Genomic DNA, 22,785 nt, shown 5'->3' with positions numbered 1-22,785 from the left:
CGGTAGTACATATTTTGCTGGCAGAATTCTGCATTGTGATTCGCATCTCACATCATATAGTAGTAGCTGAAGGCGCTCACGACCGTGCTTACAGAACATAATGCTACCCTTATGGGTGAGCTACAGTTACTACAAAACAAGGCTATCAAGACCATTCTTAGTTTACCAAGTTTTTCCTCGTCTACAGAAGCATTAAATACACTTGGTTGGCCAACACTTGTGAAACGCAGGTTATTTCACTGCTGCGTTTTCGTTTTCAAATAATAAAAATGGTGACCCTCCACGGGAAAACAGTGAAAAAGGTGAACGCACGGGCACGCGTGTCATGGCACGGCACGCTAAGCGTGTCACACATCGCACGGATATGCGCATATTTAATAAGTAAAACAAAGAATGGCACGGTTGATATTGTTTCGCACGCTAAAGCTTTTATCTAAGAGAAGTGTGCTATTTGGCACGCTTAACGAGCGATATGACACGCGTGCGATATGGCACGCACGCGTGCGATAAGACACGCTTCCCAAACCAGCCTTCTTATGGCACGAACGGGTCGAAGCTATCTAAAGAAAAACATGCTAGACAGAAAGAAAATGCTTTTCAATTTTTTGTTATCATACCAAGACATACAAGCTCGCATAACTTACGTTCTTACCCGATGAACGTGCATAACAGTTAGCTAATTCCAGATCGTACGAGGCTTATGCATAAGGCGAAAATAAAATAGAAATAACTTCGATTTAAACCACGATATTTAATCGTGCTTTAAAAATAAAGATTTCTCGCAAGAATTCAGTTCATCGAAATCTGTTGATTGCGAGTAAACCTCGCAAGCGATTTGTAAACCCACGCCCAGACCACTCGCGGTTAACGGGAGGAACTCGGTGCCGGACCCATGGCGTGGATAGTTGGAGTTTCGTTGCTATAGTTACAGAAACAACACCTGTTGTTCAGCCTTTCAGAAACCGCGTCTAAGAAGAAATATGGAATACACGCAATCTCAAGAATTTTCGTACTTTCTTTCGCGCGAAAACGACTGATTGGGGGGACTCAAAGTGGGGACGCAATAAACACGTGTCGATTTTGAAAGGGTGAAATATTTGAAACCTGCTTTCCTTTTTTATAAATCCTAATTTGCTCATGAAATTGACCCTATTTTCAAACGGAACTTTGACCAAAATCGTTCAAATTAGTTACGAAATGCGACGGTTGAAAATTATATTAATCTAGGAAACTCTGGGGCAGTGGACGGGGGGAAAATAATCCGCGGGCGAGAAAGGTTAATGCGAAACGTTATAAATTTTAATCTTTGAAACGAACGCAAAATTAAAGAACAATCGATCGCGAAGCTCGCTGCTCAAACTTCGCGCTCGATCGCTTGCTATTTCTAGTAGCTCGCCGCCCGAACTACACGCTCGATCGTTCGCTTTTTTTGCGTTCGTACCACGGATTTAAAAGAAAAATGAGAGAGAATGCTCGCAGTCTATTAATCCCGTCCCGATTATCTGCCTTGGGCGGGAAGAGTAGTCATTTTCCCGTTTCCTGACCAGCCCATGCGCGGCCTCGAAACACTGGGACCAAGGACTATTTTGTCAACATGGCGGGTCAGTCGGCGGGTGAAACGTAGCGACAACGTTTGTGACAATAAATTTAGCTTTAGTTTCTAACGTAAGCTTTCGCTGGTTTTATCTCCGATTTTCTGTCGTTTACTTTGAAATTGATACTCAATTAATAGGCTCGGTTCGTCGAAAATCTGCGATTCAATGTTTGTTTGTTTCGAAAGTCGGCTTATACGGCTGCCGCTACCACTACGCTTATTGAGCACCGACCTTGCAAAGCTTGTACGTGTGATAGTTTTACATGACAAGAGAACGGTAAGTTAAACGTTTCTCTTTGACACGGCTAGCGTGTCATTTTGCACACTTGAATTGCGTGCTATTTGACACGCTGGCGTGCCATTTCGCACAGTACAGTGCTCGACACGGAACATTGTTCGAAAAGACACGCGCCTTTGTTTTTATCGTGCGATACTAACAAAAGAAAATTTTTAATTAGGCGTGCCTTCTGACACGCTGCTCGGAAGCCGGCGTGTCATTTTGCACACTGCCTATTGTTTAGCGTGCCATTTTGGCGTGCCCGTGCGTTCACCTTTTTCACTGTTTTCCCGTGGAGGGTCACATATGTAAATGGCCTCATAGATTTTAATTTTGATACAAAAAGAAACTATCACATTCATTCTTATAATACCCGTGGCAAAAACAATTTTTATTTACCGAGAATTAGACGTAATTCAAGCAACGCCTTTTTTTTACCAAGGACTTGCAGATTCGAATAAGTTTGACAAATCGATACGAGAAATTAAGTCAATTTTACTTCTTAAGCAAGCCCTGAAGAATGTAGTTTTTAGCTAAATTTTTTATCTGTGCCTTTTATTGTGAATTTTAATACTATACATTTAAATTTAAATTCTTAAAGTATTTTTTTTAAACTCTTAATTTTGAATTTGAACTATTGTTTTGCAGGGCCTCACTGAATAACACCTTTGGTGATGTGAGCTCCCTGGATAAAGAACATTATTATTCATTCAAAATATTTTTGTGTTTCTGATTGGCTTTCGATCCCCGGCTAATACCAGCTATTCGGCTAGCGCCGACCAAATTTGGAAAAAAATTCCAATTATTGGACGATTGACGTCCAATGTCAAAAATTATTGGATCGCAACCTCGTTCCCAAGGATGATTATCCGATCGCAACCTCGTTCCCAAGAACTGCTGACGTCACGCGACTGAACGGCTTTGCTGCCGAGCAGGTTGAAAGCGCGAAAATGGCCGCTAGATTTGAGCATAACGAAGAGGTAAAATTGTAAAGTTATTAGAAGACAAGGAAAGTCAAAACACGGAAAGAGCAACGAAGGGGAGTCGATCGATTTTGAAAGCGTATCTTCAGGAGGAAAAGATCCCTGATCCAGCCACAGCGGAGGACTTGGAGTGGTTTTACGAAAATTCTACGTCGAAGTAAGCAAGAACGATGGAAACCTGTACTCGAAAACATCGCTTTGTGTCATCAGATTTAGCTTCAATCGACACTTCAAGCAAGTGCTAAATATCGACTTTAAAAAGGACAAGAAATTTAATGAGGGTAACCGAGTTTTTGAAGTTTAAATCAAATTTAAAAGCGAACGTTGTTGTGTATTTGTGTACTTTGCCTACTGTCAAAACCCTATTAAATTCATTTTGTGCATTCGGAGCTCTGGAAATATTTTGAATGAATAATAAAACCATTTTTGAATTCGGCTTTCGTATGATATGAAGAATTATGCAGATCTCGGAGGGTGTTATCCGCCTCAGCCTTCAGCTTCGGCGGATAACACCCTCCTCGATCTGCATAATTCTTCATATCATACTCAGCCTCATCCAATAATTGCTAATTATTATTATTATTATTATTATTATTATTATTATTATTATTTTTATTATTATTATCATCATCATCTCACGGCGGATAGGCAGTGCTGAGCTTAATTCGAACAGAATTTCGTTGTCAAGCAGAACATTAATTTTGAGCAGACAAAGCGATTTTTATGAGCAATGCTGGCAGGCAGAATACGCCAATATATACACGTACACGCAAAATTTATCCAAGCCTAATTTGCAAGTTTTAGCGATTTAAGAGTTCACCTTTAATATCTCTGTGGATTATTCTCTTTGAATGCAGAAAGTACACTCCTTCCAGAATTTGCCTTGTGTACTTTCTTGACAAACTCTCGTCGAGAACTCCGTGCTGTTTTATTAAGTCGAATAACGATCCCTGTAGAAATGAAATGATACAGCCTTAAGTGCCATTGTCAGAGAAAGCGTTCCAGACCTTGGAAGTCGGGGTCAACCGATTTTCCTGAAACTTACTACAGAAGTTGCCCTTGATGAGATATTCCAAAAGCCATTTGGGTTTGGTTTACTGACTCTTACTTTCAAAGTTCCAGGGGATCACGCTCCCAAGAGCATTAAAAAGTTATTGGATTTTAGAGACGTCGGATACGATCTGAGAGGAACCGACATCCTGAAACAGCCAAGGGTCAACACCACCACCTACGGCCTCAAATCGTGGCGTTGCCTAGCGCCAAAGCTGTGGAACTTACTTCCAGATTCGTACAGAACCAACAGATCTTTTAAGGCCCTTAAAAATAGTATAATGAAAATTGACCTTTCGGGCCTTTTAACCTAATTTTAGTAGTATCGACTCATTTATTGTACAGCATATTGTATATATAATAATTACTTTAGATTTTATCTCATCATCCTGACTTATATATTTTTATTTATTTATTCACTAATTTAGGTGGAATACCTGTAAACTAGCTGGTGTGACATTTCTGCAATGTCACACCTTGTTGCTAAGTGTATGACACATTAAACGACTATTGTATTGTATTGTATTGGTCCCATATTGAGCCTTCAACTCAAGAAAAATCCTGTTTTTGAAGGAGTAATTTTGCACTTGTATAAAACCAAACACACAAAACCTTTTGACTAAATACTTGTAGGCTGTGATTCTAATATAAATGCTCTTTCATTCATTTGGCATAGACGGTTCTGACAGTGTGAGGCATGGCACGAAATTTGGCCAACTTTTGATGAGAAAACAACAACCCAAAATTGCCAAAATTTAGATGTTCATATTTTTTAACTGCCTAACTAGCAAAAAAGAACACTCATATCATGAGTTATCCCATTGCATGTAGAACAAAATTCAGTTGAGAAAAATTTGGACCGTGGAGTTTTTTAGTTCTTTAATAACCAATTTTGAAGCACATCCTGAACTAATTTGCATATTGTCAAAATCAAAAGTGTAACATCCATATACCATTTTTAATTATTTTTAAAAACTTTAATTTGCCTTGGTGAGGCTTAAAGTTGTTAGGAAAGCTGTTATTAGCAGTAATAAGGCAAGTAAACATAAATTTTTACTGTTAAAATTGTCAAAAAATTAGAAAATCAATACTGATGAAATCAGTTTGTTCCCTTCAAAACCTTGTTCCTCAAAATATAATGTGCATACAATACAGGGAGTCCGTATAACGTCTACGTGATAGTTTACTATAGTAATAAATACACTTCCTTCAAACATATCCATGCTTAACTTACCAAAACTTAACTTACCAAAGCGTATTAAACGCTCTTCAAATAAAGTAAATTTCCATATTATTTTTTGAAAATCGTGCGAGTAGAAACATCCTACGGCGTAATCGTACTTCCTGGTGATCGTTACATAATCTGCATTTGTTGACAGAATTCCTTTATAGTCCCCTGCAATCAAATAACATTTCTGAAGCCTCTCAGTTCTTTGCCATTTTTGCTGTTTTGGCTGCACACTGTCCATCCGTCATTTTTGGATGTGGTCGCAAGAGAACTGGATCGAGAGTCACGTGACTGAAAACATGTGAACTCAACGTACGCGTTATACTTTATGAAGTTTTCCTGTTCAGAGGTTGTTTTTTTTAGCAAAAGACCTTTGCTCAACTTAAAGACAGAATCGTGACACTCTTTCATTTTGGTCACATTTCATTAGACCTGGGTGGAACTTGACTGTCGAGCATATGAACACAGGCAGACCGCAGCACATGACCACAGGCACACCACCCTATGTGTTCGTGGTTTATTATTGTTGTTGACATGTGACGGACAAAAGAAATTTTGAAATCTACAAGGGTACCTGAAATAAAGCTCTGGAAATTAATATCCTTATGTCCGTCTTATGTCAACAACAATAATTAACCACGAACACATAGGGTGGTCTGCCTGTGATATGACACGGGCCCACAAATGAACTAGGTGGTCAACAGTAACTCAAGAATCTGTTTCTGTGTTTAGATTTATGTCGAATCGTATTCCTGAAACTTTCGCCTGTCGTTTCGTTAATAACAAGAAGCTTGAGAAGCTTGAGAAGCTTAAAATCGGGCGCTTAATAATTAGCTATCTGTTTTGACTTTAAAGGCAGGGTACAGTACAGTAAAAATCACTGGAAAACAGTCACTTAAACCTATTCAGACCGGGGGGGGGGGCTTTTGAGGCCCGCGCTGACTTTGGACGCTTATAACTTTTTCAAGATTCAACCAAACGCTGCCAAACTTTGCGAGTTTATCTAAAATTTATCTCGCAATAATTTGGTAGGATAAGTTATTGTGCCAGTAACTTGAAATCACCATGGCAACGGCATTTTGACAGTCTTGTTTTCCCAAATTTTTAATTTTCGTGTTTCTATTTAATAATGAAAATCTGGAATGTTTTCAAGATTGCATTATTACTTAATGACATAATGGTCTCAATTTATAAATATATTTCGCACAATACAAATAAACGATTGAACTAGACGTCTAAAAAATATAAATTTGTAACACTAAGCAAAGTGCAGCCTTTTCGCAATACTTAATAAAGGCAGGGTTTTTACCTGAACACCAATTTTTCCAACGCTTTAGGTGGCTGACGCATTTCAGTATTTTCCAGCCCTTACACTTTAATGGAACAGTATACAACTCTTTATCAGGTAACTACTATTGTCAAGAAAATGATCACAACTTATTGACCAATGATTAGATTTTTGTTGTTTCATACCATTACTGTAATAGCAACTGGTGAAGAATAGTAGTACTGACCCAAAGTATAAGGGCTAGAAAACACTGAAAACCATTTCAACCGCGTTTCACGGAATCCAAAAAAGTTTTACTTAGCCCATATATATTTGTTTTGCAGTATTTTGTTAATTTTTGGACGATTTTCGGGGATGTCTGGGAGGCGATAGTTTTTCTCAAAGGATTAGTAAAATTTAGACAAATAAGAAATATTCACACTAAAATATTGGAGATTTAATGTGATTTTAAAATTTGAATTTGAAGTTAAAAATTGGTGGACGGACACCAAACAGTCTCCTGACAACCCGGAGTGCTCATGCGAGGGGGTCAACTGTTTGGTGGTGTTTCCATTCTTTTCTTCAATCCCTTCTTTAAATCTCTTAAAGATCCATTCAAATTCAGGTAGAACCCCACCTTAAGTTTTGTTCTAGTGAGAAAACAACAGAAGTCAAAGGTTGCGTGATATAACCAAGCATGGATTTTAATTCTCCCTCCCTTTCCATCTCCTTAGCCTTTCACCACCACCTGTCCCTCCCTTTCTACTCTCATTCAATTTAATGTTTGTTTACATTGCCTAACCAATTCAGTATCGTACTAATCTGTGCCAAGAAATCAGATAATAACAGAAATTTGCCTTAATTTTGATCTCCCATACCAAGACCTTAGAGTATAAACCGCTAATAAAACAAAACACACTTGAAAATAATTCTCTGAGGTTATACACCTTGCAGTATTAACGTACTAACGAACTTGATAACAAACCCCATGTCGTACTAAGGATTTTTACTGATCAACATAGAAAATAAGTTCACAATGGTTTGTTCCCAAACGTTTTTTACTGTACAGAGGGTCTGTATATTGACCTGTAACTTGTATACCGTATTGAAAAATTCAGAACGAACCGACTTCTGTCCGCTACCATGATATCATGTTGAAAAATTAGCTCGTTCGAAACTGTAGCAAAATCGTTAGAGACAGACAAGATACAGCCGTTTACTGGCAGTCTTTAAAAATCCTGAATTTCGTCAAAATGATAAAATTTCCTTTATCAATATGGTTCTTATCTTTTTATTCAATTCTATGAACTGCTTTTATGCAGTACTGTCCAACAAAGATTTCAATTTCCTCAAAGTTTCGGGACAAATGGATACAAAATATTTCGTGCAGAATGTAATTTGATTAACCGAATGTTTTCACGTCTATAAATACTTCAAGCAGTGAATGAAAAACCGTTTTGTTTTCATCAATGAGAACCACTTTCAAATAGTTAATGCATAAAAAATAACAATCAGATCAGAATACAATAATTATTAATGCAAGGTCTCGCTATTATGTCTCGGCAGAGATACTTCTTTTTTGCAAGTTCAAATGTATGCAAATGTCGTGTGAAATGTAATTCGATTCCATTGTCTTGTTTACAAACTCTTCCTTAAGAAAGTTGTATTTTCGTGAATAAAACCCATTGGCCTGTTTTGTTTTCCTGATCATGTTTGTCTGTGATTTTTACATGTGGTCTTTTTTTTTCGGAACTTTAAGTTGTACAAAAATTCCTATTTTAAACACAGATGTCACTTCCGGAATTTCTCTTCTAAAATTCAATTGGTATTTAATTATAATTATTCGAAGTTTTCATTTTGAAGTCATCTTTTCATTCAATAGCTTTACTGATCTCGTAAAAAATTCCATTCAAGTTCACACCAATACTGTACATTGCCAATGTTTTGCTGTGTCTTACTAACGCCACTAGTCAAATCTAAAATATATCCAAAACATGTTGTGCAAACATTCTACTCTTTTTGACAGGCGACTTTGACGCCCAACTGTGCGGAAATGAAAATCGACATACTTCTTGCTAAATATATAAAAAAATAGTTTTAGAGTGGAGTCCGCCTCAAAAAAATGTACCGCCAGATCACACTGCTATTTGTAGAAACCAGTAAAGCGTCTAGTTTCAAAGTTTCCCACAAAAACATTGCGTGACATGAATGACGTTACCCCTTTTATTTACAAAAATAGCTTTAACTTGTCAAAGCAACTACAGTTTCACAATGGTGATTATTAGTACTTTACCCCTTAACCCTATTCAGACCGGGGGGGGGGGGGGGGGCTTTTGAGGCCCGCGCTGACTTTGAACTTTATAACTTTTTTAAGATTTAACCAAATGCTGCCAAACTTTCTGAGTTTTCCTAAAATTTATCTGGCAACAAATTGATAGGGTTGGATGATGTGTCAGGAACTTGACATCACCATGGCAACGGCATTTTGACAGGCATGTTTTCCCAAATTTGTAATTTTGCGTGTTTCTGTTAATAAAAATCAACTTAAATGGCATTATTTTTACATTTTTACGGGTTTAAAGCACATTTTTATTCATTTTGAGTACTTTGCAATGATTTTGGGTGGTTTTCTGGCATTTTGGAAAAATTTTGAAATCCAAGATGGCGGATCCAAGATGGCGGCTGTTTTGACATCATGATGTAATTGTCACGTGATGTGACGTCACCATCCCACGTGATGTATACCAAAAGACAGAGTTTCGGAAGTACAATACATCCCATAAGTTTCATGTTGATTGCTTAAATATTCTGGAAGTTACATAGGGGGGGCTTCCGAAGCCCCCCCCGGTCTGAGAAGGTCCAAAAAAGCCCGGTCTGAATAGGGTTAAGCTTTTTTCTCTGTCCTCCCGCCGAAGCAAAGAAGAGAACCAGATTGCAGATTAGCCCAAAAGTCGACCAATGTTCCTACAACGATTTACTGTCAAAACTGAAATGAAACCGATTGGCCCAGGCTATCCCCGTCGTTTTTAGCCGACAGGAGACTATCGTCTAGGACGACCAAAGGGTAAACTATAAATCGGCCACGCCCGATTAATTAAAATTTCCAGGGGGGGGGGGAGAAACTCCCTTTGTTACACGACTGAAAAAGGGGACATAGCGGTGCCGGGCAACCGAATGTGCGCAGTAGCTATCGAAAGGTTGCTAAGTGCATAGTGAATAGCTTAACAAAGTCAGTGTCTAGTTCGCATGTCTTGGTCTTGACCGTGCACAAACACAATAGCTATTTGCATTTTGTTTGTTCTTTGAAGTTTGCCGGACATCACAACAACAAACAGTGATAACGGTGCCCAGTCTGACAAAAGTAGGGCTTGCGAATTATACCAATTAAAACTAACTCCAATGATTCTGAAATGATTTACCATTTTTTGGTTGTTAAATGTCAAACGTGACCAATTTTTGGCTTGGTATTCTACGCCGCCAAAACATTCTCAGTGACGTGTGAGAAATCAGTGGCGTGAAACATCAAACGCAAACACCGCCACTATTCGCATTTCACACGCATGCAGTCATTGATATTTAAATCTTTCTGAGAAAACAAAACTTTGGGTGACGTCTTTCTAAGCAACGACTTGATTGATAATTATAGACTCGCACCGTTTCCAGGCACCGCTATGTCTCCAAAGAAAAGTGCCGACTTTCTTCCCCCCCCCCCCCCTAAAACGGACTTACACGTCGTGTAATGATCATAATAGTGTGCCTCACCCAGCTAGATAAATTAAAGATCGGCCAGAAGAACTAGTAAAACTAGCTAAACGTTGGATTTTAGGGACAGTTTTAACTTTGAAAATTCGCGAAAAGCAGTACTGTTTTGAATTTTTATTATATTGAAATGACACTCATGCTCATATTATGATGAGAAATAAGTAACAGCATGTATATAGTATATGGTGTAGAATAAGAGCCATCAATCGACATCAAAATGTTGTCAGGACTCTTCAATGATGCACAAATTGTAACCGAAAACCATTCCTGGTTGCAGTTGGCAGGAATAGCCAGCCACATACGTATATGCATGCGAATGGTGCGCTCACCATTGCCTTCAGCTTTGCAGTCACAGTGACCTGGCTGGTGAATTACAACAGAAAAACCACAGTTCAGGTTAGATTTCGGAAACTACTGCAACCTTATCTTCCAGACGACTTCTTACGTCAAACGGAATTAACCTTCGACCATTGTAATTCTCCATACCCAACGGCTACTGCGTAGTTTCTCTGCTAGAACTGTTGATGAGCACGTTACAGTTCTTAAAAAACAGTCTACATTACTTAACGTTTTTTCAAAAGATCCCGCTATTACGGACTCTCGCTATTACGGACACTAAACGACGTCCAAACCATGTTGCTATAGCGAGAGTTGTATCACGGTACAAACTCGCCCCTTGTGATTCGAATATTAGAAAACACATCGAAACTCGGAAAATGGTAATTGTAAAATATATTTAACCTTACGATGTCATCTGTTGATTTAGCCTTGACCATAAGCAAGATTCATTATAACTTATTTACCTTCCTTATGGGAATTTCCGATCTATTAGTGATCTTATCGTAAATCAGTTCCGCTCATCCGCAATCTACTAGGAATTGCAAACTAAGCAAAAACCTTAGCAATAAGCTCTGTTGTTTGCACAACAGAGCACTCGAATATAAATCAAGCACGTACTATAAGGAAAGTCTTGCAGAGGTCATTGTAAATAGAGAATCATCAATATAATTATATAACTTAAGATGAAAATGAACTTCTTATTGATCTTTAATGCAGTTTCTCGTTGTATTTCGCTTTATGTCAGTAATCTAATTATATTCAGACTTCTGTAAAATGCAAGGTTAGCATATTACAAGTAACACTATTATTTGCCTTTATCTTAAGCAATATCCTGAAACTTATTTTGAACGGAAGATTTAAGTGTTAAGCAATTTCCTTCCTAGAGATCGACATTGATAAACTCAATGTAGTTGTTTATTTAGCCTTGAACTTGTAGTCCACCTGTCGTTAATTGCCACACTGTAAGCGTATATAAGAAGCCCTTTTCTGTACGACATTTGAATTACCTTTGAATTACCTTCGGATTACCTCCAGCTACCTACGAGACACGAGTTACCTACAGCTGTCAAGAGTTGTTTAGTCCAGATGCAATAAAGAGTCAAGAGAAGTTCCTAATCCTTAAGTGTCTTACTGCCGCTGAAATGCTGTCCGACTGATCTAGAAGCTAACGACCCTGTACCTCTGGCATTGAGTAACGAGTGCCGTGCAGCAAGCCTGTGCTCTACCTAGCTTTCTCCCCCGTACAAGCCGTCCAAACCGTCCGTTAAACAGCGCCCCAGCTGGTTATCCGTTTCCGTGCATTTAGTGCACTTTAGAGCCAAAAACCTATCGTTACAGTTGACTCACGGTAATATTCTTTTAGCACAACACGAGAATAATAGATCTTCAGGCCGGTCACGGTTTTGCCCGCTATCTGGAAGGATAGGCAACGCCGTCACAAATCACAGTGTCTTTAGGAATCCGATGGTAAACTTTATTTTCATAAACGTAACTGAATGCCAAACAACTAAGGGATGGACCATTAGAAAAGTGATGGGGGGGGGGGGGTGGGGAATTTTCGGCTTGCACGAATTCGAATTTTTTTTTCTGTCCATTTCTTGTGCAGGAATTTTTTTTTCGGGTGAAACCCTCTGCTCGAATTTTTTTTTTAGCCAAACGTTTTTTTTCTTCAGACAAATGCCATGTTTTGTTACTTTATACCATAAAAATGCTGTTGTTCATTGACTTCATCCTTTAGGGACTGTCAATAAGTACCGAGGGGGGGGGGGGGGGTTAAAGAGCGGTGCAATTGGAAAAAGTGGAGACCCACCTCTTTCTTCTAGCTCAAAACACTCACCCCTGGGCGGGGGTTGGAAATTACATGATCCAACCCGGGGATCCACCCCTTTCTACAAAAAATAGTTACCGGTAATAAAGAAAAAGTCTGTTTGATTGTCTGAAATGGATTAGAGGTTTTTGAGTTGATGTCAGCTTTTAAAGTGCGATCCCAATCATATGCCACCATAATTGTCCCTAATGGACACTGTAATTCTGTGACGAGCTCAGGCCTTCGAAAAAAATATGCAAAATAGCTTAGCGGAGATTGAATCTCCGCTATAAAGGTAATTTAGATTGGTAACATAAGAACGTAGTTAGCACGTTGAACTACCGCAACGTACAGTGAAGTGTCAGTCATAAACGTCGCGGCTTCTCTGTAGAGAAAGAAAAAAAAAGATATTAACTGGAGTACGGGGTTGCCTAACAAGAAAACAGCAAACATCGAGGCAAGTAAGACAGAATAATCATTTAGCGCGAGGTTAATATTCTGCCCACAGATAACAAGAGCTCAGTAAAGAACTCACCACCCAAGTAAGACAGAATAATTTAGCGCGAGGTTATATTCTGCCCACAGATAACAAGAGCTCAGTAAAGAACTCACCACCCAAGTAAGACAGAATAATTTAGCGCGAGGTTATATTCTGCCCACAGATAACAAGAGCTCAGTAAAGAACTCACCACCTAAGTAAGGCAGAAAAAAATTAGCGCGAGGTCAGTAAAGCGAAATAAGTCAGCGCGCGATTAGCAAGGTTTAAGCACCGCAAGCTGATTATTATAGCAGTGCTTGACATAAGCGATCATTGTGAAACTGAAAACCCAAGTTAAATTTTATATTCCACAAATAAAAAAAAATAAAACTTACCATTGTGCGGTGTTTGTCTTGCTTCTATCTTGGATGAACGGCGGGCCGCGCTGTTTGCGAATTGCGTTACCTTATTAGTTCCCGCCAGAATAAATTAACCCGGTAACAGTAATCATTTAGACGAAAATGCCGAATCTCTTTTCGTTTATTGGGCGAAACCCTTGCAAAATCTTACAGGACTTTCCTGTTTCGCATTCATCCACACGAGTTTTGCAGTGTAGCGAGTACCATGTAGCAAAAAATGAAATAAAAACATGTAACAATGCTACTCAATTCATGTCGTGAAGACTAGCTACAACAATAGACTCCTTGAAAGCCCCGATCTTCACACATTCAACTTGTTTCCGCGTGCAGAATTACTGTTGATCTCGCTCTTATCGATATCATTTTCGTCGACTCGCTTTTACATTCATTATAACTTACCAAAGTCGACTCATACTTGCGGCTGTCCGTCGGATATCCAATGTCGTTTAGCTTCATTTAGCTGATACAAAAACACCAAAACGCCGCCTCAAACTTGACCGTGTTGCCAAGAAAACTTATGAAACAGGACTGAATCATTTAAGGTCGCAAACAATACCGATATCGACAGTTTAGCAAAGAATATTGTTAAAGAAGATACACCAGCACGTTTCGAAACCGCAAAAGCAGAAACTGCGTGACACAAGAAACATCACGTACACATAGCTAGGACCGGTTTCATTTCACATTTCTTGGCATGCGGTGACAAGTTATGTACAAGATTAAAAGACCTCCTGGACAGAATTTTTTCTGAGGGCTAAGCTTGTCATTAGTTTCTTACACATCTTCTTTCGTTTCTAAACACACCAAAGCAGGATGAATTTCTCAATCACTTCGTATAATAGATTTGTGTTTTTCATATATTTCTGTGAAAAGTCCGTGGGAAAACTTAGACATAAACATATGCAAAAACTAAAACTATACGTAATAAAAATTCATAAATAATTACTGCAGAAATCCTATTTGACCGGAATTGACAACATAAACTAAGACCACTGTATATCGTACCATTCATGTTTGCAATCTGTTTGAGAAATGAGTTAACTAGTAAGCAATCTACGCAGGCTAGAGAGAGACGAGCTAAAGGAATGTTATGATCACAATCCATTTACGGGGGGTGTGGGGGCATGCTACCTAAGAAAATTTTGAAATTTCTAGGCTCGGAAATGCTACTTTCAGCGTTTCCACCATATATTTCGTCGAAAAATAGATTTCATCTAGTGTTAAATGATGGCAGGTATTATCAGGTATTAATAGGACCTTTCCTTCTGCACGAATTTTTTTTTTCTTTGCCTTCCCCTTTGCACGATTTTTTTTTCTTTCCATTTTGGCTTGCATGAATTTTTTTTTTTGTTTTTTCCCCACCCCCCCCCCCATCACTTTTCTAATGGTCCGTCCCTAAATGAAACGCGAAGCCTAGCTTCTAGGCAAAATATTTAATCAAACAAATTTGAATAATGTAGCTGGGATATAAAGCATTCAGTAACGTTTTAATTTTCCATTAATTGCTGTGTATAAATCGCTCCGGCTTGTTGTGTGGGTCGACGTAGTTCGCAGGTAAAACGTATAGGCAAACACCATCGCATCTAGTCCAGTCCCTGAACTCTCTCTTCCGCGCACCTTTTATAGAGGCCGAACCCAGGCGCGCGAAGAGAGAGTCCAGGATAACTTGCATGCGCATGCGCCAGTTTTCCCCCCAAAATTTGGGAAAAAAAAACATATTTGGCAGAACTTTTTAAAAACGAACGCGCACAGATGACGAGTTCAACTACGCGACCGTGTACTAAAGCAGGAAAACCGGAAAAAACTTTAAAAAGCCTAGCTTTGCAGTCAGTGTCTGCTAAAAGCTAACGGCGCGCCAAAACAAAAATCGCTATCTGTTAACTATTCCTAGTATTTTGTAGCTGTTTATTGAATTGGTTTTGGATGCAATTGAGCACAGTTTTTTTTTCTTGCATTTATTCGCGCGCTCGGTCGCGTAGTTGAATTCGTCATTTGAGCGAGCCAGTTTTAACCTAGCGCGCGCGTTTCAAGCAAGTGACGCCACACTCCTCGCTACTGATTGGTTCGTTCTGAGCATGCGCATGCAAGTTATCCTGGACTCTCTCTTCGCGCGCCTGGGTTTAACCCCTATAAAGGGCGCGTGGAAGAGAGTTCAGGGACTGGACTACATCGCATCTTGACAATGTGCGAGCCCTCGAGTCGTGCAAGCCATTGCTGTTTGCTAAAAAAACACATCGGTTACCCTAAGTGGCATTATGCGGTTATGGTTAGCCTTTATATTAGGATTTGAGAACAAAAGGCACTACTATTGTTAGCTCATCATTATATTATAATCAACATTGAATCAAAATGAGACACCTTCAGGGGAGGGGGAAAAGTAAAAAACATGAAGAAAAAAAAAAATAAAATAAAAAAGGGGGAGCGCGTGGAAGGACTAATTTATTCCTTCCTTCTTTCCCAGTTCCCCAGAGCGCTTTTGTTTTTCACTCTCAGGCTCGCGCTTACTTTTCACCTCTCCCAATTTCCCAGCCCTTACAAAAAATTAAAGAAGAGGCCTCTGTGGAGGACAGAGTAAAGTTCATGCATGTTTCAGGCAGACACTGCCGTTTACATACACTCCTCTTGATCAAGCAATCAGCCACGGGTTTTTTAGTCATTTTCCAATTCCTTCCAAATTGAAGTCAGTCTAAAAATAATAGTTTTCTCACATAAAAAATGACAACAGAGTAATTCTGCAAGTTATCAAAACCTGAGAAAAAACAAAGATGTTTTTTAATGACTGATTATGACAAAAAACCTAAAAAATTTGACATTTTTTCAAGATTTAATGACTGTGATGTAGTTCCTTTATACCCTATAAAAGTGTAATATGCAGAAAAGAGAATATTTTAATTGCTCTCACTCGACACCAGAGATAAAACACTTGTTAATTTATGTTTCACTTCATTATAAGAGTGATTTTAATACGCCATTTGGTTGATTTGGGGGCCTGGTGTCGCACCTGGTGTTCCACCCAGGCCAGGTCTAATAAAATGCGACCAAAATGAAAAAGTCTCGCGATTATGTCATCGAGTTAAGCGTAAAAAGAGGCTAATTTCAAAACAGAAATAATTTTCTCACATTTCAAAGGTATCTTCATGAGTTCTGAAGTTTTGTTTCAAAAACGCTTCGTCCACACGTTTTCAGTCAGGCGACGTCTCGACCCAGTTCTCTTGCGACCACATCCAAAATGGCGGATGGACAGTGTGCAGCCAAAACAGCAAAAATGGCCAAGAACTGAGAGGCTTCAGAAATGTTATTTGATTGCAAGGGACTATAAAGGAATTCTTCCAACAAATGCAGAATGAAACGATCACCAGGAAGTATGATTACGCCGTAGGATGTTTCCACTCGCACGATTTTCAAAAATATGGAAACTTACTTTCATACTTGAAGAGCGTTTAATACGCTTTGGTAAGTTAAGTTTTGGTAAGTTAATCATGTATATGTTTGAAAGAAGTGAAAGAAGACGTTATACGGACTCCCTGTATTGTACGCACATTATATTTTGAGGGGAACAAACTGATTTCATCAGTATTGATTTTCTAACTGAATTCTTTGGCAATTTTAACAGTAAAAATTTATGTTTACTTGCCTTATTACTGCTAATAACAGCTTTCCTAATACCTTTTAGCCTCACCAAGGCAAATTGAAGTGTTTAAAAATAAACAAAATAAGTATGGTTGTAAACTTTTGTTTTGACAATATGCAAATTAGGTCAGGGTGTGCTTCAAAATGGGTCATTAAGGTCGCGCAGGACCCTTGAAATCATTATGTATGTATTTATTTAAAGAGTATGCACGAACTGCGACGACTGAAGCCGACAACAAACGAAATATTCATGAGCATTTTTTTTCTCAGAATTCTTTGTACAAGTAATTACACGGTGTTGTTCTCAGCCTCGCATCCTGTGCGCTGGAACATAGCGAATTATCAAAATTAGATTCACAGCTTTAAATAAAGCACACGTTGTTGTAAACATCGACTCGGAAGGTCTTCGGAAGCCTCAAAACCTGCAATTTTGTGCCCAAGTTTTCTCCGCCAATATAGAATTTCAAGAGTTGATTCGCGAGGAACATAAACTTGGTGTACTCTATTGTGTTCTGGCTAGAGCGAATTTTTAAATTTCCTTCTCAAAATGAAGAGAGTAGTTTCAAAGTTTAGATTTCACATTTTTACTCTCTTAGAAGCCATTAACTTCTAGCAGTTTTTGAAATCGAAAATTTCGTTCTAGTGGGAACACAAAAGAAGTTACGATTTATCACTAGGCTATATAATCAATTAATTTGGTGCGCTGTGCTAGCTGAAAAGTTGGACACAAAATCGCATTATCTTCAGTTAAACTTTTAAGGGCTTGTAACATCACAGACAACGGTCATCTCTCAGTAAAAGGACAATCATGATGTAATTCCATCATCCCTGGGTATCCTTATAAAAATTTTAGAGGAATCGATATTCAAAATGTAGTGAATTAAAGCTTTACAAGAAAGCACTCCAACAAGAAATTTGGCTAATGAATATATTAATGAGCAAGGGTCCTGCGCGACCTTAAAGAACTAAAAAACTCCACGGCCCAAATTTTTCTCAACTGAATTTTGTTCTACATGCATTGGGATAACTCATGATATGAGTGTCCTTTTTTGCTAGTTAAACAGTTAAAAAATATGAACATCTAAATTTTGGCAATTTTGGGTAGTTGTTTTCTCATCAAAAGTTGGCCAAATATCGTGCCATGCCTCACACTGTCAGAACCGTCTATGCCAAATCGGCATATATGAAATGAAAGAGCATTTATAGTAGAATCACAGCCTACAAGTATTTAGTCAAAAGGTGTTGTGTGTTTGATTTTATATTAGTGCAAAATTACTTCTTCAAAAACAGGATTTTTCATGAGTTGAATGCTCAATAAAATATGGGACCACCTATGGAACTTTGAAAGTAAAAGTCAGAAAACCAAACCCAAATGGCTTTTAGAATATCTCATCAAGGCCAACTTCTGCAGTAAGTTTCAGGAAAATCGGTTGACCCTGACTTCCAAGGTCTGGAACACTTTCTCTAACAATGACACTTAAGACTGTGACACGCATATAATAATTACAAATCTTATTACATTGTACATATACTAACAGCATTTCATTTACAAGAGACCTGGAGTTACCGATATAATTGTAGTCATAGTATGATAGCAAGGTGCATTTCCAATGATCATGGGCACTTTTCCTGCTTGCAGATCTAGATATCTTTTAAAAGTCCTAATGAGATATGACTTATTTTGGTACTCTTTACAGTGTAAAATAAATACAGCATGTATTTTCTTCGAAAAAGCATGCTTCCATGTAGCAGTAAACCGCCAACCTATTGTCCTCGTACCTGGTTAACACGTACAAAGGACCAAGATGGTGGGCAGGATTTAACCAACCACATGGAAAAGTTGACTTGTAGTAAAAAATGGTCTTTGAGAGGACTTTTTTTACTTCTTCCCTAAGCTAGGAAACAGTTTGGCAAGAAAGCGTTAATATAACAAGGGTTTCCAATAATCCATCATTTGGGCTCTGGCACATCGAAAAATATTTCTGGCAGTAAATTTATTGAAAAGGAAATGGTAAATTTTATTCTCCATCTCTTTTCTTAGTAAAATCTTAGTTACACAAAAAGTTCCAGGGATTTTAATCGACGACGATAGTTCGAAGATAACCGAATTAGATATACAGGTCCATGCGCGAGCTATGTTATAATTAAAAAATATACTCTAAGTTGTTCGCATATACGCGCGCCGTTGTTTTTTATGGCACAACAGCCCACTCAACCATCACAACAGTGCGCTCTTTACTAAAAACGTCGAGTCAGCAATGTACGTAGTAGAAAATTCAAGAAGAAAGCTTAGAAGAATACTAATGCAGAGTGAAAAGATAAAGGCTTTATTTTGTTATAAGACATCTTAATTTGTTAAATAATCCCCATAAAAAGCTCTTACCCCAACCATGTAATCCATGAATAAATAAAGTTGATCATCCTTCCGTTCACCTCCATAGCATGGCAAAATTCTCTCATGTCTTAGAGTTTTCACAATGTTTATTTCAGTTCCAAGATGTTTTAGTTCCTGAAAAAATAACATCAACGTAATTATTTAATGCCCTTCTTAACTTAGAACTACTGCAAGTTTACTTGATCCCAAATTTTTCCTGAACTTTCCAAATCGCCATGTATGGCTTCCTCGAATTCAATTTAACATGATTTAAGACTTATCAAGACCCTGTCTTGAAACAAAACTTTTAACAAGAATGATTGGTTTATATGAGGTTTATTGAACAAAGTGAAATTTGAGAAATCAACTTTGAAGGTGGATTAACAACACATGATATCTTTTAACTGGAATAAACAAACAGCAAAAAAAGAACGTTGTTTCAAGACCTACCTCTTGCTGTGTAGGATCAATCTCAACAATTTTCACTGCTATTGTAGTTCCAGTCAAACAGTGGATAAACTTGTGTACCTGCAATACATCACATAAGCTGTGTAGCAGATTGCATTCTGTCTGGGGTCGAGAATGATGTCGAGAACAGCTCAATCCAAAACACTCTCTTTTTAATTTAATTTTTGGTACTGTGCAAGGTAAAGCATCATGTACCAGCAAAGGACTTTTCTCCCTAAGTAACATGCGTTGCTTGAAAAAAGAATTCTGCTGGCAAAATTTTAACTGTTTTTTACCGTGACGGCATCTGGACTACCCGCCCACTAGACAACTCGCCCTCAATCTTCAGACGATTAGCTCCCTACCTTACTAAAATCTAGAGCAAAGGGTGAGTATAATTGTAAATTATTCTTAACTAGCATTGGGGACTTATCGTCCAACGAGTGGGGGCTAATCATCTAAATATTGCGGGCGAGTTGTTTAACGTAATACATTGGTCATTTTTTGTTTGCTTCTTGTTCTTTGTTCGTTTTTGTTTTTCTTAGAGGGATGGAGAAAGGGCTTTAAACGTAATACACTCATTCATATGGATGAAGGTCACTATATAAAGTACCTTTCGGCCAAAACTTCCTCTTCCAATAAGTTCTCCTATTGCCCAAGTTGCTGAAATATTATAATGAAAAGGAAATTAAAAAAGTCAAGTTAACTAGCCACATAAATGTACACCCTACATGTAACGCTAAATGTGGCTTGAGTAATTTGCAGCCTGACTATGACCTTTATAAAGAAAGCAAGGTGAACTAGAGGCACGAAACATGTTGTAACCTGAGATCATGATATGCCCTCCGAAACATGAGGCTGCCTTACGTGATGAGGCAATAAGTTCGTCATACGAAAAGGCCGGTGAATAGTTACGGTTAGCAAACGAACTTTAGGAGCCTAAATTCCTTTAAGTTTCTCACAAATAAAAACTCCACTTCCTTGGCCAGGAAACCGAAAGGTAGCTTATGGAAATGTATAAAAATAGGGTATTAAAATTTTTCCTATTATGGCGTAATGCTCTTCATTTGGATCTAATGGTTTTCGTAGGTATAAATTTTAACACACACTCGCTCTGAGGCCTATAAGAAAGCCGTAAACGCTTCAATGACACGAAATGTAAATTTGAAGCTGAGCTCCCGGAGCCCCAGACCTAAAATATTTTGGTTGTTACGTGATTGATACAGTGTAGATACTACTTTATATCAGATGCCCGTTGTTACCTGAAGTGCCCAAATCGCTTCTGTTGTTCGTCAAATCACGAAGTTCCTCTGCCAAAAACTCGAGTGAATTTCCAAGAAAATCCAAGGCATGTGTACTTATACCAAGGGCTTGAAATGCATCTTTAACGTACTGCAAGTGTCGGTCAAACGTTGGTTTGTCCAACACCACGGAATCCCAGTGAGCATAGGTATTTCTCAGAAGTCGCAGTTGATCAATTGCAAGTGTGATTGTTTCGAGTCTGTCCCCTGTTGGGCTCAATACACAAGAATAAAAACTTCCAGCAGGTAAATTCTTGGGCCTGGCGTACATGTTATATAGTGTAACGTTGCGCCCCGTATGATCTGGCACACTGAAGACCCGTGCAAAGATAGTGGCCGCGACCAGGATGGTTGCGTCCCATTCTTCATAAGAGAGACTTGTAGGAACAATGCTTCTCCTACCTTCTAAAGCCAAGAATTGACTTCTCACAGCAGGGGAATCATCCCATAGTCCATATTTATGTTCAAAATTGGTATCCCACATGGTTTTAAAAACTTGTCGCAAGGCCTTAGGAATTTCAGTCTTAATAATTTGGGTAAAATGAAAATAGTGCATCTGGTTTTCAGTTAACTTGCTCATAGTTCTACTCAAATTTCGACGTAGCTTGATAGTAAAAACCCGTTCAAATCCAACCCTAACAGGAAAAATGAAAGGAAATCAAGTTAAATACAACAGTAAAAGGCCATTAAAAAATAGTTCAGCCATGGACATGTCTATTGTTCACAGAGGTGTCTTGAAACAGTATTTCGGGACTATGCCGACCATTTTCAATCAGCTTTTCATTAATCTTCCCTTCCTTCGAAACAGTAAAACCTATTTCACAAGGATAAATTGGAGCGTTCTTGTCGAAGCCTAGTTTAAAGTTTCAAACGATGACTATTTTTTCCACTAGATTTTTGTCGAATGAAAAACGTCTGATTTGTCGATGTGATTCGTCTTTTAGATGCCGTAAAACCGTAGTTTATTATATATATATATATAGCGAGAATTTTAAACAATAAACCTTGCAAATAGAATTCTATATTTGCTATATTTCACATGTGAAAAAAGCAATACGTCCAATCAGCTTCGCGTATAGCTTTCTTCACATGTGAAAAATATAACCAATCAGCATCTAGAGTAGTACGACTCAACCAATCACAGCGCGGGAATTTAAATGGTTTCCAACGAGGTTGAGAAAGCGAGCGGCAAGTTTGCTCTCGACGGCAGTTTATGTTTTGAAAACATGGCTACACGTTTTCTTCCTTTACAAAAGTTTGCCTTTTAAGAACTTAATGGAAATGTAAGCCAACAGAAACACGCTAAGCAAAACCTTAAGAATACAGCAGTGATAAAAATCATTCTTCAAAGGCGAAGTGAAGACTGGCGAAGGCGAAGTGTCGATATTAAAGTGAAAGCGAAGACAAGACTTTCATCGGAACTTACAACACATCTGCGGACATTCTAAGAATATTCAGATACTATTGGGATCGTCTTGGTTAAGTAAATTGCATTTTTAATTTGGATTTAAGTCGTAATTATTGTTTAATTAACCGACTCCTTGTGTTGTCACAATTTGTTCACAATTCGCCAGATGATTCGCTTGTAGTTTATTCGCTTGTGGCGAAGTTTCCTCGATGCGATACGAAGTTCTTAACGTAAATTTAACGCAGTTTGTTTATTTAAAAAAAGTTTTTGTCTAGGAGAGTTTGTCGCCAGTAATTTTTCTGTTTTACATGTATATTATTGAAATAGCGAATTCGCTTGTAAAGCTATGTGCATTTGCAGCTTTGTTTTCTCGCACTGTAAAATGCAGCTGTTGTATGTCAAAGTTTATAAACTGGAAAAA

The 22,785-nt window shown here is 38.3% G+C and overlaps 1 protein-coding gene across 3 annotated transcripts in view; it reads right to left on the bottom strand.

The window, feature by feature from the left end:
• Positions 1-22,785, bottom strand: part of LOC144658267 (mitogen-activated protein kinase kinase kinase 3-like) — a 32,257-nt gene that overhangs the window by 6,078 nt on the left and 3,394 nt on the right. The window contains exons 2-6 of one of the 3 annotated variants that reach the window (XM_078518827.1): positions 20,918-21,591; positions 20,269-20,303; positions 19,659-19,736; positions 19,218-19,343; positions 3,675-3,804 (exon numbers count right to left, since the gene is read on the bottom strand). In XM_078518827.1, coding sequence (XP_078374953.1) covers positions 3,675-3,804; positions 19,218-19,343; positions 19,659-19,736; positions 20,269-20,303; positions 20,918-21,536 — 988 coding nt within the window. In that variant the 5' untranslated portion in view covers positions 21,537-21,591. Of the gene's footprint in view, positions 1-3,674; positions 3,805-19,217; positions 19,344-19,658; positions 19,737-20,268; positions 20,319-20,917; positions 22,761-22,785 lie in introns of those variants that run through there. The other 2 variants (XM_078518708.1, XM_078518782.1) reach the window with 2 other exon arrangements.

Source organism: Oculina patagonica, chromosome 1 (genome assembly GCF_052425735.1).
Source record: "Oculina patagonica isolate OP01 chromosome 1, crgOcupat, whole genome shotgun sequence".
NCBI classification, from domain to species: domain Eukaryota; kingdom Metazoa; phylum Cnidaria; class Anthozoa; order Scleractinia; family Oculinidae; genus Oculina; species Oculina patagonica.
The sequence above is the reverse complement of the archived record's forward strand: the minus strand, read 5'-3'. Positions and strand labels throughout refer to the sequence as shown.